The 20,990-nt window shown below is 38.3% G+C and overlaps 1 protein-coding gene across 20 annotated transcripts in view; it reads right to left on the reverse strand.

Moving 5' to 3' along the window:
• Positions 1 to 8,957: 8,957 nt before the first annotated feature.
• PIKFYVE (phosphoinositide kinase, FYVE-type zinc finger containing) overlaps positions 8,958 to 20,990 on the reverse strand; it is a 102,232-nt gene continuing 90,199 nt past the window's right edge. For all 20 annotated transcript variants that reach the window (XM_070070287.2, XM_070070283.2, XM_089329003.1 and 17 more), the window contains 7 exons: positions 19,976 to 20,035; positions 19,151 to 19,327; positions 18,281 to 18,384; positions 17,395 to 17,523; positions 13,766 to 14,027; positions 13,291 to 13,365; positions 8,958 to 12,147 (listed from right to left, as the gene is read on the reverse strand). In XM_070070287.2, coding sequence (XP_069926388.2) covers positions 12,032 to 12,147; positions 13,291 to 13,365; positions 13,766 to 14,027; positions 17,395 to 17,523; positions 18,281 to 18,384; positions 19,151 to 19,327; positions 19,976 to 20,035 — 923 coding nt within the window. In that variant the 3' untranslated portion in view covers positions 8,958 to 12,031. The remainder of the gene's footprint in view (positions 12,148 to 13,290; positions 13,366 to 13,765; positions 14,028 to 17,394; positions 17,524 to 18,280; positions 18,385 to 19,150; positions 19,328 to 19,975; positions 20,036 to 20,990) is intronic.

Consider the following 20,990-nt stretch of genomic DNA (forward strand, 5'->3'; position numbering starts at 1 on the left):
GATGTTTCCTAAAAATAAATAAATAAATGGTTTAAGGATAGAAAATATATGAAGTGGTTTCAAATAAAAAGCTTACAGTGCTTCATTTGAAAAAAACTTATATTTATGAATAGAATATATTAAAGTAACATTTCTACCCTAAACCTCTACTTGAAAACTACATTTCTGGTACATAACAAAATGTTGTCACAGAATAAATTAAAAGACATTTAGTTGGCACCAGAATCCCTAGTCCCAGGGATCTCTCTAGGACTTTGTCCACCTGAGCAAATTTGCACATCTTAGGCTCAAGTACATCAGAGCCCTCTAGTGGCCACTGCTCACCACAGCAATCTCATTTTGCAACAGTTTAACTCATAATCTCCATGCAGCATATGATGTCTCAAGTAATCTCCCTGCAATTATCTTCCTCCACCAATCAAGGAAGCAGAGGCAGCTTTTATGGCACATTGCTAGGTGTCATATAAGAGCCAGAGTGTCCTAAAGGTGAAAATCTATCAAGTTAAAATTTTCCTTTACCAGGTCACACAAATTAAGGGAAATTTGAAATTTTGCATTTTAACAAGCAATAAAAAACAATCATGGAAAAATTCAAGATAGCTAATTCCAAGATGCATTAAGGAATATTTAGAGTAAAATGATCATTCCATAGCTTTTATTTGCAGTTTAATAAATCAGGATTACCTATTTGCAGGTAAGAAAAAATGTTCAATACAAATAAGGATTATAGATTCACAAATAAGAAAGAAAAATCTTCTTCCATTAAGAAAATATGAGAAACCAGCCTTAGGGCAGCAACTAGTGATTTACTAGTTTATTACACTCTATGGTTGTATCAGTCTCCAGACACTTTACTTGGATTGCTCCCTTATCTTTTGTCTTCCATTTTAGCCCAAGACATCAGAATAAGTTTTGTTTAGAGTATAATTAGAAGATAGAAGCACTGCTCCTAATTTCATCATTAACAATTCTTTGTGTAATATTTTCCTCTATGTACCTAAAATTGTACCAGTTTCCCCCTAAGTTTCTCCTGACTTTTTTAGCTGGCATTTCCTAGACCATATAACAATACCTTCTTATACTAGGCATTTGTTTCTAGAGTTTTTCTATTACAAATTGCACTTTTAAAAGTCTGGCTATTTTTGAGCATTTTAATTAATGACCACTGACCTAAAAAGCTGATTAAATTTAAAGTATATTACTATGGGACCATCACTGTGGTTAAAACCCCAGCCTGCAATGCCGGCATCTCATATGGGTGCCAATCTGAGTCCCAGCTGCTCCATTTCCAATCCAGCTCTCTACTATGGTCTGGAAAACAACCAAAAATGCACCGATGTGGGAGATCTGAAATAAGCTCCTGGCTCCTGGCTTCGAATTGGCTCAGCTCAGCTCCAGCCATTGTAGCCACTGGGGAGTGAACCAGCAGATGGAAGACCTCTCTCTCTGTCTCTAAATCTGTCTGTAAATCTTTCAAATAAATAAATGTTTTTTAAAATTATATTACTACAAAATATTATGAACAAGTATCTTCATGTCCTAAAATGAACTTACATGCCCTAGAATGGATTTACCATTAATCTGTAATAAACAAAACAAAGATACCCGCCCAGCCAGGCTGATGAAACTTGACTAATTATCCTTTTCACAGAATACTCCCTAATCTTTCAAATCAACCAAATGACTTCTTACTTGGGGGAAATCTTAACAGTGCCTATCATATATAAACATCTATTGTCAAATAATCACTTTATCCAGGTCCAGTCTGCCATATAAATGAAATTTGGGGCATTTCCTCCAAGTTACTACAAGCCTACCAAGCACAATATTATACCTGACTTTGCAACCTCTATAGATGCAATACTTTAGAAACACTGTTTTACTGCCATAAATATATTAACGACAGGTTTGGCAATGTTTGGAGGAAAGCTTTTCCTCTACCAACTCATGGTTAAGTGGTCTGGAGCTAGTGTTACTTGACAATGGACAGATTAACAGGAAAAAAAGGTTATTATCCACACACAGGGAAGATGCTACAAGAAGTGGCTCCTGGAAGTGCTGGGGAAGAGCAGGAGTTGACGGTTTATAACCCAGCTTGAGTTTCTGTGAGAACACAAATGAAGGTGCTGTTACGGCTAGTTCACACAGGTTTTGTTTTTTGTTTTGTTTTTGTAATGTCTCAGCTTTAACCATCATTGACCTCCCTGTTTATAAATTTGCTTGGAGGGAGTTTATGACAGCAAAAATGTTGGACTGTGCTGCTTTTAGTCAAATAAAGGCTCCTTTCTACAGCTATTTTTTCCCATGTTTTCAGTTTAATCTTTGTGCCTCTCCGGTGGGTTTTTGGCCTCTGTTTTCCCTCATTTGAAACTTCAGCGTAGTTTTACAAGAAACTAGAGTACTGGCTATGGAGAAGACAAGAAATCGAGGGGCTGGCATCGTGGCATAGCAGGTTAAGCCACCACCAGCGATGCTGGCATGCCATTTGGGTTCCGGTTTGTGTCCTGGCTGCACCACTTTCAATCCAGCTCCCTGTTAATGCACCTGGGAAAGAGGCAGAAGATGGTCCAAGTCCTTGGGCCCCTGCCACACAACTGGGAGACCTGGAGGAAAGGTTCCTAGCTTTGATCTGGCCCAGCCCTGGCTGTTGCAGTCATCTGGGGAATAAACCATGCGATGGAAGATTCCCTGTCTCTGACTCTGCATCTCTCTAATTCTGCCTTTTAAATAAACAAATCATTTTTTAAAATTGAGGGGTAAAAGATCTGCAAAATAAAGAACATAAACTAGATAAAGGACAAGAGAATTTTAAGCACACTGACCCTATATTATTCCACTGAACCAGCCTCCCAGTCCTGGAAGTCAGTCCAATTACATGGGTATTTCTTAGTTACCTGATGTAAACCACTCAGGTGGAATCCTTATATATCCCTCACTACTACATAAATATGAAACCAGTGTTGTCTACATACAAGGTCCGAGTGAAGCCTCTGACCCACCAGATTGAAATCCAGTGTCTTTCATGATCCCTGTCATATGAACATTTGTACATCTTCACTTCTAATGTGCCTCTGTCAGGTTTTAAAACCAAGACAGGTTGTGAAATACCTAACAGAGAAAGCCTTCAGTTTGGCCTCAGTAATTATAGAAACATGTTTTATTTCCTTAATGAGTCAGGCCAGAAATTTGGTCCACCCATCTGCAGTCATGAGAGTTGAGCAAGCCAACCAGGGGAATAATTGGAAGGTTCCATACCCTCAGTTTTTCCTACAAAAAAGTATCATTCTGTAATTTGACGTTCACTTTCACTGAAATCGTAAGTTGCAGCGCAAGTAGCAATGTCAGTGGAGAGTCCAAAGCGCCATCCATGAAATTGAACCAGAATTCAATTGCAAAAGATGCGCCTGAATATGATTATGAATATGGCACTCAAAAAGGTCCAGTGCCTTATTTATTTTCATCAGTAAAGGAGATTTCCTTCCAATAATCTTTTACCTGGGTGAAGGGCTGTCATTTGAGTTTCCAATGCCAGATTTATCTGCCATAGAAGAGACAGAGTAACTTTGTCCTCCTGCCAATGCTAAGACACCCTTTCCCACATCCATTGTTCAGATTAAGTCCATCAAGTATTTGCACTGATGGGAACAAAAACTCGTCCAGGTTTTCTTGCTCTAAGATGTTAACCTCACCAGAAAATCAGATTGGTTAGTAAGGTGGCCAGGACTCTGAAGACTAGCACAAGTAGATATTGGATTCGTACTAGAATTGTCCAAAAACAAAACAAGACAAAATAGTTATTTGAAGCAAGACCCACATTGAAAGGGAGACCATTATGGGGGGATAGAGGGGGAAAACAGCTTAAAACATGCAATTTTCAGCCATTCTTTCTTACATAAAAGAAGGGCTTTGTTACAATTTCAATGTCAAAGAATTTTTCAGGTCGGGGAGGATAGCAGTTTTGAGGACAGATACATGGAGATACAGCTCTCAATCTGAGATCTTGGGAAAAGCAGTCTGCTTCATGGTGTTTTCGGCTTCTGTAGCCTGTGAGTTGGTACTGGAAACCTCTCAATTTGAGGGTAATTGTCATGGTAGCAATGATCTGTGCTCTAGAGTGGCATGGTTTTTGTGAATCCAGGAGGTCTTTCATTTGGATGACGGTATAGGTGGTTGGTAATACTCCAGAAGGTCCCTCCCAACAAGGTGACTGTACATGTTTTCCTCCAAAAATGTTGATGTACACTCAGTCTGCTGGTCAAAAAAGCATGCCTTTTTCACCTTTACATTTATATTCCAAGTATGCTACTTCTTGAATACACCTAGTCATGATTTTGCTCACTCAAGTCATTACAATGCTTGCTCAACCCAGGAATAAAAGGTTTAGAGATGCCAATAGGTATAAGGAAGCCAAAAACTATTTCAGAAAAGGTCAATCCACATAATGCTTCTGGCAATTTGAGTCCAGGTGTCTGACAGATTTTTCCTAGTTTACTTGTCACTGGCCCTCAGGTTTGGGGATGATAATGTGCATGAAATTTTAATGAGTACCAACTCTTTGCAGGCAACTGATTTAATTCTGCTATAAAGTGAATTCCTCTATCCAAGTCAATCCAAAAAGGAAGACCAAAATGAGGGAAAAGGCTAGCTATCAGTTTGTTCACCACTGTTGCCACATTAGTATATCTAGTTAGACAGAAGTTTATGTACAAACTATGCAAGCAATAACTAAATGGTGAGAATAATACCCTAAGGATGGAAGTAAATATTTTATAAAGTCCACTTGAAGTGCCTCAAAGGGCAGTATGGTCTTGGAGGATTCTCTGGAATATGCTAGTTACCATCATGAATTTGGTGAGAATTATAAATAGCACAATTGAACTTGCTGAAGACCTCTCATTTGCAGGGACTGAATATGCCAGGCAGTAAACAATGGTAATTTCAACAGAAACATGAACAACCTGCAATAGGGTAGCAATCGTATACCCACAGGAGATTGGAATACTGGCAGAGCTCAAGAACCCATGGGTCTTCCAAATTGCACTAACGGGAGACTCTGAAGTCAAAATAGATTTCCTTTTAGTCAATATATAAACTTTTTAGACAGACTTATGAGTTTGGTGGCCTGGGTTCTTTTTCTGTGCATGCATGGGGTGTGTGTGTGTGTGTGTGTATGTGTGCAAAAGTACATTTTTTGAGTATTTCATGTGAAGAAACGATGGCATAGCCAGTTATTATCTTTCCCTGGAAGTTTCACCAACAAAAGCTATTACAGAGTAAGAAATCCGAGGGCTGGTGCTGTGGTGTAGCGGGTTCAGCCACTGCCTACAATGCCAGCATTTCATGTGGGCACCAGTACCAATCCCGGCTGCTCCACTTCCTATGAACTCCCTGTTAATAGCCTGGGAAAACAGCGGAGGATGGCCCAACTACTTGGGCTCCTGCAACCACGTGGGAGACCTGGAAGAAGCTTCTGGCTCTGGCTTTGGATCAGCCCAGCTCCAGATATTGTGGCCTTTTAGGAAGTGAACCAGTGAATGGAAGATCCCTCTCTGTCTCTCTCTCTCTGTAACTCTGCCTTTTAAATAAATAATTATATATTTAAAATAAAAAAAGAAGTCTGGATTGCTTAAGGGATTATATAACATCCTCACATGATTGAGAACTCATTGCTATATTCCTAAGACAATCATATGAAGAGAGTGGAAATCTCCATTGTCAGGGAGGGGCAACAGAGTAGCTGGGTTTAAGAGTATTACAGCAGTATAAGACAATGGAACGGTTGGTTACTAAAGCCTATCATAGATAGCCTGTCATTTAGTAGAGATGTGAGGACTTCTAAGAGAGCTGACAGCAAAGGAAACGGAGATGAGCGGAGGGAACAGTTTAAGGATATTGCCTTTGTCAATTAGGATGGCCGCTGAGGCTACTGCACAGAGAGATGGAGCCATGCCTGAAGTCACCCAGTCCAAATAAAGTGAGAATTACACTATGGACAGAAAGGTTATCCTAGAATACCCATGGATATCCCATTGTTTTCATAGCAATTAGAGTTAAAGGGTTACTGAAATTGAATAGTGCAAGAGCTAGAGATATGGACAATGTTAACTCCAATGTTTCCAAGGAAGCCACTGTCTCAGAAAGCTACGTAAAGTGGTCTACAGTTATATCTGAGAGGAGGGCACACAACAGTTAAGAAAAAGGAAAATTGGGTGGCAATAGTCAACTGCCCCTGTAATGTCACAAAATTGTTTTTTTGTCTTTGGAGCAAAGATGGACAGCACTGATTGAAAATGGTTTAGGATAAGAGTGTTTTGTTTTGTGTCCTGAGGTATTTTATGGGCTAAGTAGGTAACAATTGTTTGTATCCATTGGAGTTAGAACTAAAAGCTTTATAAACTCATTAACTAGTGCCATCAGGAAGGCAACAGGAATCCAGAAGAGCATGATACACAAATGATCATCCAGCACATGAAACAACATAGCACATGCTCAACATCATCAAAGACACAAAAATCCAAACCACAGTGACCTATTACCTCACATGTGTCACTCAAGAGGAGAGAAAGAGAATGCAAACTTTCTTCGTTTTTTTTTTCCATCCAGGATGGTGAAGCTAGATCTTCTTTAGTCAGTCTATAGATTGAAATGTTTCTCTCTTCTGGAAACACTCATTGATGTATTAAAAAAATTTTTTTAAAGATTTATTTTATTTATTTGAAAGACAGAGTTACAGAGAGAGACAGAGAGATTTTCCATCCTCTGGTTCACTCCCTTCCCCAGATGGCCACAAAAGCCGGAGCCGCATCGAGGCCAGGAGCCAGGAGCTTCCTCCAGGTCTCCCACGTGGGTGCAGGGGCCCAAGGACTTGGGCCATCTTCTACTGCTATCCCAGGCCATAGCAGAGAACTGGATCCAAAGAGGAGCAGCTGGGACTAGAACCGGCACCCATATGGGATGCCAGCGCCTCCGGCCAGGGTTTTAACCTGCTGCGCCATAGCGCTGGCCCCACATTTTCTTTGATCAGTCATCTGGGCAACCATTATCCCAGTCAAGTTGATAAATGAAATTAATATCACTCAACCTAAATGTCTGTGGGAGGATGAATCAATAAACAAAATGTGGTAGATACATAAATGGAGTATTATTCAGCCATTTAAAAGAAAATCCTATCATATACCACAACACTGATAAACTTTGAGGAATTATGCTAATTGAAATAATCCACTCAAAAAAAGACAAATGCCACATGATTCTATTTACATAAGGTATCTTAAGTAGTCCAATTCACAGAAGTCCAAGACACAGAAATAAAATGGCACTTACCTGGGTCTTAGGAGTAGGGGAAGGGAGAAGCTGTTTTGTTCTGCAAATTGATACAGCACACGACAATATGAATATCTAAGGGTACTTCATGTTTGTGGAAAAATGCAATTAAATGCTCAGTTTACATTGGTATAAAAATTTTGAAATCTATGCATATGCATTTTTATGACATATATTTTGCATGAACTTTATTAAGGCCCCTTGTATTTAACCCTACTCATTAGCACATTTAAAAATGATTACAGGGGCCGGTGCTGTGGCACAGCAGATTAATGCCCTGATCTGAAGCAACGGTATCCCATATGGGCGCCAGTTCACTTCTGATCCAGCTCTCTGCTATGGCCTAGGAAAGCAGTAGAAGATGGCCCAAGTCCTTGGGCCCCTGCACCCACGTGGGAGACCTGGAAGAAGCTCCTGACTCCTGGCTTCGGATCAGCGCAGCTCTAGTCGTTGCAGCCAATTAGGGAGTCAATCAGCAGATGGAAGATTTTCTCTCTCTCTCTCTCTCTCTCTGCCTCTCCTCTCTGTGTAACTCTGACTTTCAAATAAATAAATAAATCTTTAAAAAATAAATAAATAAAAATTAAAATGATTATGACTGGGGCAAGTATTTGGCATAGCTGTTAGGTTGCTGCTTGGGATACCCATATTCCCTTCCAGAGTGCCTAGGTTCATGTTCAGGCGCTCTTCTGGATTCCATCATGCTCATGTGCACCCTAGGGAGACAGCAGGTGATAGGTCTGAGTACCTGCCACCAAGGTGGGAGAACTGGTTTGAGTTCCTGACGTCCAACTTTGAGCTGGCTCAGCCCTGGCCATCATGGGCATGTGGGGAATGATCCAGATGATGGGAAATTTCTTTCTCTGTTTCTCAAATAAGTACAAATTTAAGATAAAAAATTAAAATAATTAAGATAGCAAATTTAGTGTAATTTTTTGCCAAAGTAAATCATTTTTTTAAATCTTAGTTTCCTTAGGCATAACTCAAAATTTTTTTGAGATAATTAATGTTTGAGCACAAGAGACTTATGGGTAAGCGGGGACTGGGGAACACACTGTGCCTCCTTCCTAACATCCATTTCTTCCATTCTGCAAGAGAAAAGCAAGAGGCGGTAAGCCAGGGGTGCCCATCATTCTCTTGTCAGTCTGTGACCTCCACCTTCTCTTATACACTCCAGCCCCAACACTTCAGGGTCCACCCAGAGCTGCCTCCTCTACCCAGGCATTCTCATCTTTGCCCAGATGCATCCAGGTAGAAGTTGGACCTCATGGCTTCACATTCACAGCTCTGAGTTACAATGAGCCGGAACTCACTTCAGGTACACATGGAGAACTGCTTCTGAGCCACAGGAGGAAGTTACAGTTGAGACTGCCCTCCCGACCTGCTAATTCATCCATTCCTATGTAGAAGTTCATGAAGGATGAACTTCACTGAGCATAGGAAGAATGGGAAGGCCAATACAGACATGCATGTTACTGACCAATATGTACCAGGGACTTAAATCAAACACTTGAGTTCTCCAATCAGAAAACAAAGAGGAAGAGAATGAACAAAAGCAACATCTGTAGACAAGGGACCAGACTTGCACTGAAGTCCATCTCCTACTGCTCATTTCAAGTGGAGTAAACAGATTCTTAGTTTAAGTCATCTTTATTTACAATACAAGTCTCTAAAAGATCAAGGCAGTTATCTCTTAAATAACATGTCAGTCATATAAAACAGCTGAAACTAAAGTAGAGAAATATATACAATATAATACATTAAGTACTTTCAATATTGTTAGTTGAGTTTTTCATATTAAATTAAAAGAGGCAACTATGATTTACAATGTCATTTCTCTGGCTTAAAATTCAACCCACTGAAAGAAATAATGTACATTTTTATTTACAAAACTGACAGAGCAGTATTAATAAAACTGCTCATGATTGTAATTTTAATTGTTCCTATAATACACTGCACCTGTGTGACAAAAACAAAAGGCATTGCACTAAGTGGTTTGAATACTGTGTAATCAGTATGTTAACACTTGAGGAAAAATGAATGGGCTGATTGTTTGACCATCAGGCTCATTCACAATAATTCTGACTCTTCAAGTTAAGCAAATTTTCTTACAGGTAGATTACTTTATTTGGCAGTTTTATACAAGCCCACAGCTTATGAGTAAACTGCCAAAAAGCTGATGGCCACAAAGCCATCATAAAAGCTGATGCCAATATGACCCTACTATTTACAAAACCCAATAAAACCCAAAGCTAGAAAATCATTCACTGCTGAATCAAGGAAAAAATTATAAAGTAAGATATTTGATAAGAAATTTTGAATAGTTATAAATTTAAAGTATCCAATAAGCTATAAAAGGGCTTGCAACAGTTTTCCCCTTATTTGTCTTAGATTAGGGTAAGAAAAAAGTAAATTCTTTCTTTTAGTTTCAATGGCATCAAAAAACTTCAATTATCTATAAGATTTTTAAATGAAACAACATGTTGACAGTTTTTTCGTGCTATCAGGATTTATATTACATTCTAAGGAAGGAAGGATTAAGATTTCTTCCTCATTCTTAACTTTTCAGCATTAATGTTCACTAGGCCTTGAAAGGGAAATCAAGAGAGAAAATAATTATCCAATGCTTAACACTGACTAGCACAATATTTGAAACGCCATATATACATGGTAGTGGCCTAAATAAGAGCAGCAAGGTACCAAGCATACAGTTCTACCACCCAAACCAAATCATTAAATTTTACCTTCCCCTTCACTAACACAGCCAAAAATTACTTTAAAAGGACAAATCACCCTTGTAAAATAGCAACTCCTGCTCAGAATGTATTATATTGGAATATTTTTTAACTCCCAAATTACCTAAGAGGCAGCAGTACTTTAAAAAAATAGCTTTTCAAGTCATGGGCAAAGAAAACAAAATTAACATGCCATATTATTGTTGGGAGCTATTTCCATGGAGTATTTCAACTATATACATGCTATTGAAATCTGATTATAGGTAGGTGGAAGACATCTTCTACTTCTACTTTAAAGAAGTATTAATGAACAAGAGGTACAGGAAATGGACATGATAAATAACCCTAAGTATCTGCAAAGAAAATGAACAGAGATAAAACAGTGCTGGCATTTTAAATCAGACACAAACTCCATTGTTCCAGGACACATAAGACGTTAATAACAGCCCACATATCTCTCACCTAACTAAAATGATCAGTGTTTTGTGTATCATCAAAAGGCACATACATATGTTTAAAACAGTAGTGGGAAGGGAGCTTCTCATGAGATCAGTTATAAGTTCTTGGTCAACTTGCTTCCAGTTCAAAACAAACCATGTTTTTAATCAGCACCAAATACCACACCACTGCTTTCATTATCTAAAGCAAACCTTCCCAAATGTTCCTATTTCATGTACTTATTATTAGACTTTGTATAACTTAATACAGCCAGATTTTTTTCATATTATGTGAAAATAAATGTGCAACAGTACATTCATTACACAAAGTCTGAAGAGTGGAATCCTTACACCTTTAAAAAATTCCTAAACTATCCTTGTTACACAAAGGAATCAGGAAGAAGTACAGTGAGGCTGCTTACATCATTTCATTAACGTTTAGTACTTCTGACAACTGTTCACACAAATGCTGACAAAAAGTTCTTTACTAAGAAGGACTTTATCTCTTAATATGTCTCAATAGCAGCAGAATTGGCCAGTGTATAGAAAGTCAGAAAACAAAAATGTCTACACTGGAAACTTTTCAATATTATAAATGCTACTCAAATGACTGGTTATATTGAGAGAGACACTTTACCTTCTATAAAAAATAATCAACTGTTTCCTTCCTGTTCAATTTCTTAGATTAGATCTAATTTATTTTTTACATCTAAGAAAATCCTTCATTAATAATTCTTCCATTAGGTAGCTGGTGACTGCAGGTTCATTTACTAATGATTATTATGTTTCCCTTAACACAGGGAGGAAAAAAACAGAATGTGAGTGTATGCAAATATGTACAGTTTAACATATTAATTATACAAAAGTTTTCAACAAGCTGTAAAAATAGCTCCAAAAAGGGCTTAAAGTTAATGTGTGTAGCCTCCTGTCACTCACAGAGAAGGCAGAATTTTAAAAACAAACACTCAAAAGCAAAGCAAGCTGGGAAGATATAGAAAATGTCAGATTTCCTGCTTTAAGTTAATTCTTCAATAAAATAGTAAGTGTCAACTTGCTTTACTGGCCATTAATGGAATAAATCAGATTTCTCTTCTGAATGTTATTATTATATTTGAAACAAAGCACACTCAACAGCTCTACAAATGCTTTCTAAGAAAAGAATATGTCACATGTGAGGTCAAAAAAGTCACAATCTGAGCTATTTCTTCTTAAAAGGATTAAGTGATTAGCAAACATGATAACTGATGTTTCAATATATTCACTCATCTCTGACCTTAGCTCTTTCTTCAAATGTGTCTGTATTCCAGCTTAGCTAAGAAACTGCTCATGCACCTTCCCAACCTTCAGACAGTGAACTCACAGGTATCAAAAAGTACAAGGTCCTAGAGTTTTTACGCCACAATTGTGGACACACTAAAGGGCTGCAGAACTGAAACACTTCGCATACAGTGGTGAATGTGATGAAGAAACAAAAAGTAGCTTATTTTTGATCCTCGCCCCTTCCTTCATAGTCTACTTCAAACTATGTGCTTGATTTCAGCAATTCAGATCCAAGCCTGTCCAGTGGTCTGGAACCATCAGGAAATACTTGTCCATTGCTTCACAAAACCTAGTCCTATACAACTCTGGAGACACCACAGTTGGCATTTTACCTATGATTATGAAAGAGAAGGGAGAAGGTACTTGTTATATAATTGATTAGCCAACTGCCTTCATCTATTCTTTTTTTTTCAACTTTTATTTAATAAATAAAAATTTCAAAAGTACAACTTTTGGATTATAGCATTTTTACCCCCATAACCTCCCTCCCAACTGCAACCATCCTATCTCCCACTCCCTCTCCCATCCCATTCTTCATCACGATTCATTTTCAATTATCCTTATATACAGAAGATCAACTTAGTATATACTAAGTAAAGATTTCAACAGACTGCACCCACACAGATACACAAAGTATAAAGTACTGTTTGAGTACTAGTTATGCTGTTAATTCACAAAGTACAACACATTAAGGACAGAGATCCTACATGAGGAGTAAGTGCACAGTGACTCCCGTTGTTGATTTAACAATTGACACTCTTATTTATGACGTCAGTAGTCACCCGAGGCTCTTGTCATGAGCTGCCAAGGCTATGGAAGCCTGTTGAGTTCACAAACTCCAATCTTATTTAGACAAGGCCATAGTCAAAGCAGAAGTTCTCTCCTCCCTTCAGAGAAAGGTACCTCCTTCTTTGATGGCCTGTTCTTTCCACTGGGATCTCACAGAGATCTTTCATTTAGGTCATTTGTTTTGGTTTTTTTTGTCACAGTGTCTTGGCTTTCCATGCCTGAGAAACTCTCATGGGCTTTTTAGCATCTATCTTTTCTTTTCAAAGGATCTGCCATAAAGACACATGCACCAGAGCAGTTTAAGGGAGCAAGTCAGGTTAACCTCTGTACCATGTGCTGTGGGTCAAGGTTCTGATTAGAGGAGTTTCCATTTTAACAGACTAGTAGTTCTTGCCTAGACATGAGAGATGTCTAAAAGCACAAATGAGGTTGACAGTGCATAGAGAACTGAGATGATTTCAAGTATTAATTAAAACAACCTCTTATTCAAAAGCTCTGGATTTTTTTTCTTGTCTTTTGAGAAATTTAAACCAAATATTTCTCCATCCACACAATTTCCCTATTATTTGGTCATTTTGGAAATGACGATAAAGTCATAAATAACTACACTTAATTCATTTTTAAATTTTAACTATGGAATATATGAGAAAAGTTTAAATTATAAACAAAATGAAATTTCTGCTTACCTTGTCCTCCTAAAATTCCTGTTGATTTTACAACCATCTCAAGCTTTTTGTCCCATGTAAACGTTCGAATATAATCTAGTGGTGGAAAAGTTCAGAGGTGAAATCAGTAGTAAAGCTAAATTAATAAAGTAAACAACAATAACAATGACTATTACATCTATGACACTAAACTTTTACTGAATGCTGGCAATAACATGTGTTAAGGGTTTCCCCATTTAGTTCACTTGACCCTGACAAATTACCATACAGGTCCTCAATTCATAAATGACTTTTTGAATTCACATATTTTTGGTAAAGATAATGAAAATGGGAGTGGGGAAACTGAATAGAAGGGACAAGAATGAAAAATCACTATTTTTGAAATTTCAAATCAAAATCTGTGAAATTACTGAATAAGCTTTACTACATCAGGTTCAACAGTTCTATTCTAGCTCCAGTAATGAACTATACAAGTAGGGTACATTTGATGACTTACCTATAATTCCGACCACCAGTTCATTGGTAGTATCATCTCGCCCAACCAGCAAAGAGTAATCTATAATGAGGTGGCTAGATAGAAAATGGGAGTCGCTATGGATTGAGGTTCTCAGCACAGCTTTGGAATGTGAACGAATATACAGAGGGTTGTCTCGAACCATCTTTAAGAGATTTTCATCCAGTAAAACCACATCACAACTCTCTTTCCCAGTATCAGTTTTCACATTTCGATTCCTAAGTGAACCCTTCAAATCAAAAACCTGGCAGAAAGAAAATTGTCGTTTATGTATCAGATGCAACAAATGGCTAATTAACATAATTAAATTCAAAAGGCAGAAAGACTTTTGTAGTCACTACCATTACAAACGCTTCTCTTTTTTTTAAGATTTATTTATTTTACTTGAAAGTCAGAGTTACACAGAGAGAGAAGGAGAGGCAGAGAGAGAGAAAGAGGTCTTCCATTCACTGGTTCACTCCCAAAATGGCCGCAACAGCAGGAGCTGGGCTGATCTGAAGCCAGAGCCAGGAGCTTCTTTCAGGTGTCCCAAGCTGTGCAGAGGCCCAAGGACTTGGGCCATCTTCTACTGCTTTCCCAGGCCATAGCAGAGAGCTGGATCAAAAGTGGAGCAGCTAGGACCAGAACCGGCGTCCATATGGGATGCTGGCACTGCAGGCAGCAGCTTTACCCACTATGCCATACAAACATTTCTAATCTTAATCTTAAAATTCGTTACAAACACTTCTAATCTTAATCTTAAAATTTAATCCTGGGGCCAGCGCTGTGGCATAGCAGGTAGAGCTACCGCCTGCAGTGCCGGCATCCCATATGAGTGCCGGTTCAATTCACAGCTGCTCCACTTCTGATCCAGTCTCTGCTACGGCCTGGGAAAGCAGTGGAAGATGGCCCAAGGACTTAGGCCCCTGCCCCCACATGGGAGACCCAGAAGAAGCTCCTGGCTCCTGGCTTCGGATCGGGGGAGCTCCGGCCGTTGCAGCCATCTGGGGAGTTAGTTAGCGGATGAAAGACCTCTCTCTCTGCCTCTGCCTCTCTGTAACTCTGCCTTTCAATTAAATAATTTTTTAAAAAAAATTTAATCCTGATTTTTGTAATGTAAGTCATTAAATGCATGGTGATATAATTGCATCAAGAAATTAATGCCTACATACTCAATTACTGAAACATCTCAAATACACTGGTCAATTTAATCATAACAATTAACTCTAAAATATATCACTGGATCATATAGCAGTGTTTTTTTGTTTTTTTTTTTTTTAAAAAGAGAGATGCGCCGGCGCCGCGGCTCAATAGGCTAATCCTCCACCTAGCGGCGCCGGCACACAAGTTCTAGTCCCGGTTGGGGCGCCGGATTCTTTCCCAGTTGCCCCTCTTCCAGGCCAGCTCTCTGCTGTGGCCCGGGAAGGCAGTGGAGGATGGCCCAAGTGCTTGGGCCCTGCACCCCATGGGAGACCAGGAGAAGCACCTGGCTCCTGCCTTTGGATCAATGCGGTGCGCCGGCTGCAGCGCGCCAGCCGTGGCGGCCACTGGAGGGTGAACCAATGGCAAAGGAAGACCTTTCTCTCTGTCTCTCTCTCTCACTATCCACTCTGCCTGTCAAAAAAAAAAAAAAAAAAAAAAGGAGATGCAAAATATAATTGTATCATGAAATAATAGCTAGGGACTCAATTACTGATATATTCCAGAAGCATACAGGTTAATTTAATCAACTTAAAGGCATATTAGCAAGTAACTAGGAAATATCATTGGATCATATAGTATTTTAAAAACAGAGATACAGGGGTCGGCGCCGTGGCTCACTTGGCTAGTCCTCCGCCTGTGGCACCGGCATCCCTTATGGGCACAGGGTTCTAGTCCCAGCTGCTCCTCTTCCAGTCCAGCTCTCTGCTATGGCCCGGGAGGGCAGTGGAGGATGGCCTGAGTGCTTGGGCCCCTGTACCCACATGGGAGACCAGGAAAAAGCACCTGGCTCCTGGCTTCGGACCGGTGGAGCGCCGGCCATGGCAGCCATTTAGGGGGTGAACCAGCAGATGGAAGACCTTTCTGTCTGTCTCTCTACAGTCTATAACTCTTATCTGTCAAATTAAAAAATAAAATAAAAAGAGATACAAATAGTCTTAAGAAACTTCAAGTCTCAATACAAAAACTACAATTACTCAAGGCAAAGTGGAAACAAAAGCATAATTCTAAGAATATCTGTGTGGTAGGAAAAATAATGTACTCAAAGGTCAGGGGACTTGATTATGAGAACAAGTAGAACCTGGAATGTATTCTATAGATCACTGTCAGTCAGCTGTTCCTGGCTCCAAATGTTACATATGATGCTGCACACACAATGACATCAAGTTGATCATTAAGCATACTTTTTGGTTCAGCTAACATTTTCTCAAAGCAAGAAATTCTCAATGATGAAAGCAGTGCACTGAATGACTTTCTAGCATAAGCTCCTGCAGGTGATCCTGTGCCTGGCTGGGAGACTGCCTGCCTAGCCCATGCAGGAGGGTAAGAGGGCATGGCACATCATGCCTCCTGGGAAGGACCCTATGACCTGACTGCTGGCAGGTGGCAGAAACCCCAGGCAATTTCCCCCCACCACTTCCTGCTGAAGGGCCTTATAATTGTCAATCAGGTAAACAGCTCCTAGGTGTGGCCCAGACCCATAAGGACCACCTGGGAGGCTACATAGGCTACATGACCTTTAAGCTGATCAGAGAAGCATAGCGGTGCCAATATCAGCTTTATTCTATAGAATTAATATTGCCCTGAACTACCTTAGCCCCCCTGTTTGCCCGCCCTTTAAAAGCTTGTGGCTGATTGTTAATAAACAGACATGTTCACTGAAACTTGTCTCTGGTGCTTCCTGTCAAAGAACACCGTCACCTCACCATCCCAACAGTGCAGGCCCTGCAGGAAGAGCCCTCATGCTCCTTATCTTGTCACAGACTGCAAAGTTCAATGATCAGCACGTTAAAGAGCACTGTTCTACCATCTTGAGTTCCAGGAATAGCTGAGTGATTTTCATGAAGTATTTAGTTTCTCTGCAGCTAATTCATGTTTAAAACTGAGATGGTGCAAGTACATCTGATGATTTATTCTACCAATCCAGTAATTCTAGAATATTGGATATATTAAATGGTAGCACGGAGGCCAGCACTGTACCATAAAGACAAACCCTGCAGCACCAGCATCCCATAAGGACACCGGTTTGAGTCCCAGCTGCTCCACTTCTGATCTACCTCCCTACTAATGCCCTGGGAAAGCAGCAGAGGATGGCCCAAGTCCTTGGGAGACCTGAAGGAAGCTCCTGGTTCCCAGCTTCAGCCTGGCCCAGGCCCAGCCCCAGCCATTTGGGGAGTAAATCAGGGGATGGAAGAGCCCTTCTCTGTCTCTCCCTCTCTCTCTCTGTAACTATGCTTTTCAAATAAATAAAATATTTTTTAAAAAATGGCAGCACCAGTTCACAATAATAATTCTCTATTCTCTTCTCTAACATTCAACAAGTTGAAAGTTGTATTTGGTCTAGTAATGACAATTAAACATATACTGTCATTATAGTCAAGAGTTCAGAGGTCTCCAGTAGCTAAATGCTACACATAGTCCAACATCCTTACCTGTGCCATCTTTCTCCCGTAGAAAAGATTTTCCATGACAAGGAGATCTAACTTTTTCTCGGTGTTGTTCTGAGAGTTCTTATAACCAATTCTGTAAACTCCAAGAATTTTGGCCAATGCAGTAGGTCTCTAATCAAGAAAAGATTAAATCTTATCAAAAAGGCTTATTTGTAATGTATACTGACATCTAGGTTATCTATGATTTACTTCTGACATAACCAACCAGAGGAAACCAGAGGACCTTGAAAGAAACTCAGATCTCTGAATCCCAATGGGTATAGCCAACAATGACAATAAAAACAGATCCTCATCCTCTCAAGGGATAATCTCTCACAGATGGCTCAAATTCATAAACTTTACTATGGCAGGTAATTTCATCCAGTAACAGGCAATTAAACCATAACTTATAAAAAAAAACTTCTATAATCCTCATAATCTTAGAGGGGTCAGGGAGGTAATTCACAATACAATGACAAAGTGTACGAACCTAAGTCATTAGCTTCCTCTCTTTCTAGCTAAAGAAGGCTAGAAATTTCTAGCTAAAAGGAGACATTTCCTAATTTTTAACACTGATTTCAATTTCTGTGTTAGCAAAACTACAAATTACTAAATATGCAGTTGATTTCATCCAGTCTTAATGTTTTAATTTTACCCTTATATTTTTGTAGGCTAATTAAAAGCAACTTTCTGAAGATTACTTGGTTCTTCACCAGCAAAGGCAAGAAAAATATATTTGAAATTTCAGCACTCTATTAAAAGCATTACAGAAATCCAGTCATGTTCTGTTCATATCTTAACCACGGAGAAAACTGCCATTAATATTAACCCTCAGGATGTCAAAAAGCCCAGTAAACCTTGAGTATAGACCAAGATTTGGGATTTCTACCTTTTGTTGAACAGCATTTGTAATATAATTGAAGTAGTGTGGGGCAAAGTCGAGGAAAGACTGGACTTCCAGACGAGGCATTTGCTTCAAAATGAATCTATCATCTAAGGAGCAGAAAATTAATGTTTATTCAGTCACAATAAATAATGTAATCTATAGGATATCATGCCAAAGATCCAAAATCATTTGCTTGTTTTATGTTTTTAAAGGGTATTTTCTGATGTCACAGTGAAATTTTTGATCAAAAAAAAAAAAAAAGTCTTAAGTAATAAAGATCTGGGAGAGAACCTAAGGATTTATAGGGTCAAGTATTCTCTGCTTTTAACTGTAACATACTTAAATCCATGATCTACTTTCTAGAATCACCGCAGAAATTTTGGAAACTCCTTTGTTAACAATTCAGTTAGTCACAGTTATGAAGTTCTTATCAACCAATACCCCTCCTTTTGCATTTTCTCAAAATAATTTTGCTTTTAGCAGATTCAGAGAATAGAATGTGAAATATCGATGGTCATGATATTTTGTAAACCTCTGCAAGAACTTGGTCTGTTTTTCACGGTAAATAGTTCTATTTTACCTTTCATTACTTCTGAGGTACCTTTTGAGTTTTCTAAAAGTTCCCTGTCACTGCTTATATTTGGAGAACTCAGAACTAGAGAGAGTTTAATAAGGAATTAATCAATGCCTTAGTCTCACTGCAAACATATACAGTACATAGTCTTCTAAAAATTTTATTACATCTCTTCAAGCATAAAAAGAAAGCAGAACACCTTGTTTGCTAATAGACAATACCATGCTCCCTCAGTTTAACTGACTGATTAATTATGAGGCAAAAAGATGGAGATCACTTAATCGGAAAATAAGACTTGCCTTCAGTCGCATAGAAGGCAGCTCCTGATTTGCCTCCTCGGGCCTGCCAGGGAGATGAGTGGGAGAGAGAACGAATGAAGTCTTCCTCACTACTGCCCAGAATCACTTCACGCATCTTATGAAACTCTCCCGCATAGTAGAGCCGACAGTAAAACTTGGCATTAGCATCAGAAAATTCTGTGAACAAAAATAGCAACCTTTCATGAATCAGAAAATATCTTTTCCTTGTGATGTCCTCCTAAATGCATTCACTTAAGTATCTTCATAAAAGCATTTTTCATGTTAAATCTAAATCCATGTTTGCCACAGTTCTATCATCTCCAGGGGAAATCAGAAAACATCATATGATCATCCTTACATATTTTTTAAAAAATTAAACATAAAATAAGACTCAGTTTTAATTTTATACTGGTTACTACATTTTCAGAATCATTGTATTTTTATAGCAATTCTTAATTCACACCTTAAAATTTACTGTATATGATATTCTGTACAATAAATTTCTGCCATATATATATATATATATATATAGCCTTGTCAAGACTCCTGTGGCTCTTGATTACAGAGTGAGTAAATATGCAAATGTTTAAATATTAGAAATCAAATAAAGTAAAATGTATAAATTCATAAATTAAACTATATTTAAATTTCTTTTTTTCTTTATGGATTAGTTTATATTTTATGAACTACAGATTAAATAAACCTCATACCAGCATATCATTTCAAATAACAGGACATCTATCTGGTATGAAGACAGAAGTCTCAAATAATAGAGTTTCCTCAATTAGTCACTCTCCACAAGACAATGTATTATTGCAGACTTACGAAGTTCCACATGAGGATTTGTGAGTTGTTTCTTTTGTGTATCTCCTCCATCGACCTCATCTAAAAGGTTCAATATCATTAGTAAAGGCAAAGTTTTACATAGCTCATTGTCTTTTCTTTTTTCTCTGATATAACAATAAAATTAGCATATCAAAAGTAAAAATATAATAGTTAAATCATTATCAAGCATTAGACGTACAATTAGCCTGTATAAATAATTACAATAAAATATATTTTTGAAATTTTAATAGATAAAAATTAGAATTCAAGTTGAATAGTTTTTCTTACATTTAATCAATTCCTATGATAACAATATATAAACTCAGCCCTTCAAACAAAAATTTCCAGGGCCTCTTTATTCAGATTTTATGACTAGTTTTCACTTGACCTTAGCCAAAAGGCCAAGAAGCAATTTGTGACCAGTTTTCCCCATGTGTAAGTAGTACTTCTCCAAAAGACTGCACTGCTTTCTTTATTATATACTATTCTATATAATATATATATAGATGCATAAAATATACCAGGTTCTATTTCAGAGTTGTGTTTGGTATATGACTGATTTATATGGCAATATCACTGATTTAGATGGCAAATCTGCCATATACATCCTGTTAACTGTTGATTTATAATACATCTTAATATCTAGAACACATCATTCCCTAAGTTTCAGGCTTGAAAATCATTTTTTGAAACATTAAAGTCTTTCAAGGAACACATTTCAAGGATTACATAGTCCAATAGCTACCTATGAGATACTAAATAGATACCTTGATTACTAAGGAAAATTTATTATGGTACCATGTTGCTGTTTTTTTTTTTTTTAAACTACTACCTCATGTTCAACTCAGGGGTCACCAAACTATTTCTGTCAAGAGCTAGATAGTAAATATTTTATCCAGCTAAAACTGCTCAAATTCTCAATGTAATATGGAAGCAACAAGACAAGACTAAGTGAATGGGTATGCATGTGTTCCGATAAAGTTTATTTACAAAAACAGGTCAGCACAGTCTGCCA

This window comes from Oryctolagus cuniculus, chromosome 3 (assembly GCF_051225735.1).
Source record: "Oryctolagus cuniculus isolate XC-2025 breed Fujian yellow rabbit chromosome 3, ASM5122573v1, whole genome shotgun sequence".
In the NCBI taxonomy this organism is placed as follows: domain Eukaryota; kingdom Metazoa; phylum Chordata; class Mammalia; order Lagomorpha; family Leporidae; genus Oryctolagus; species Oryctolagus cuniculus.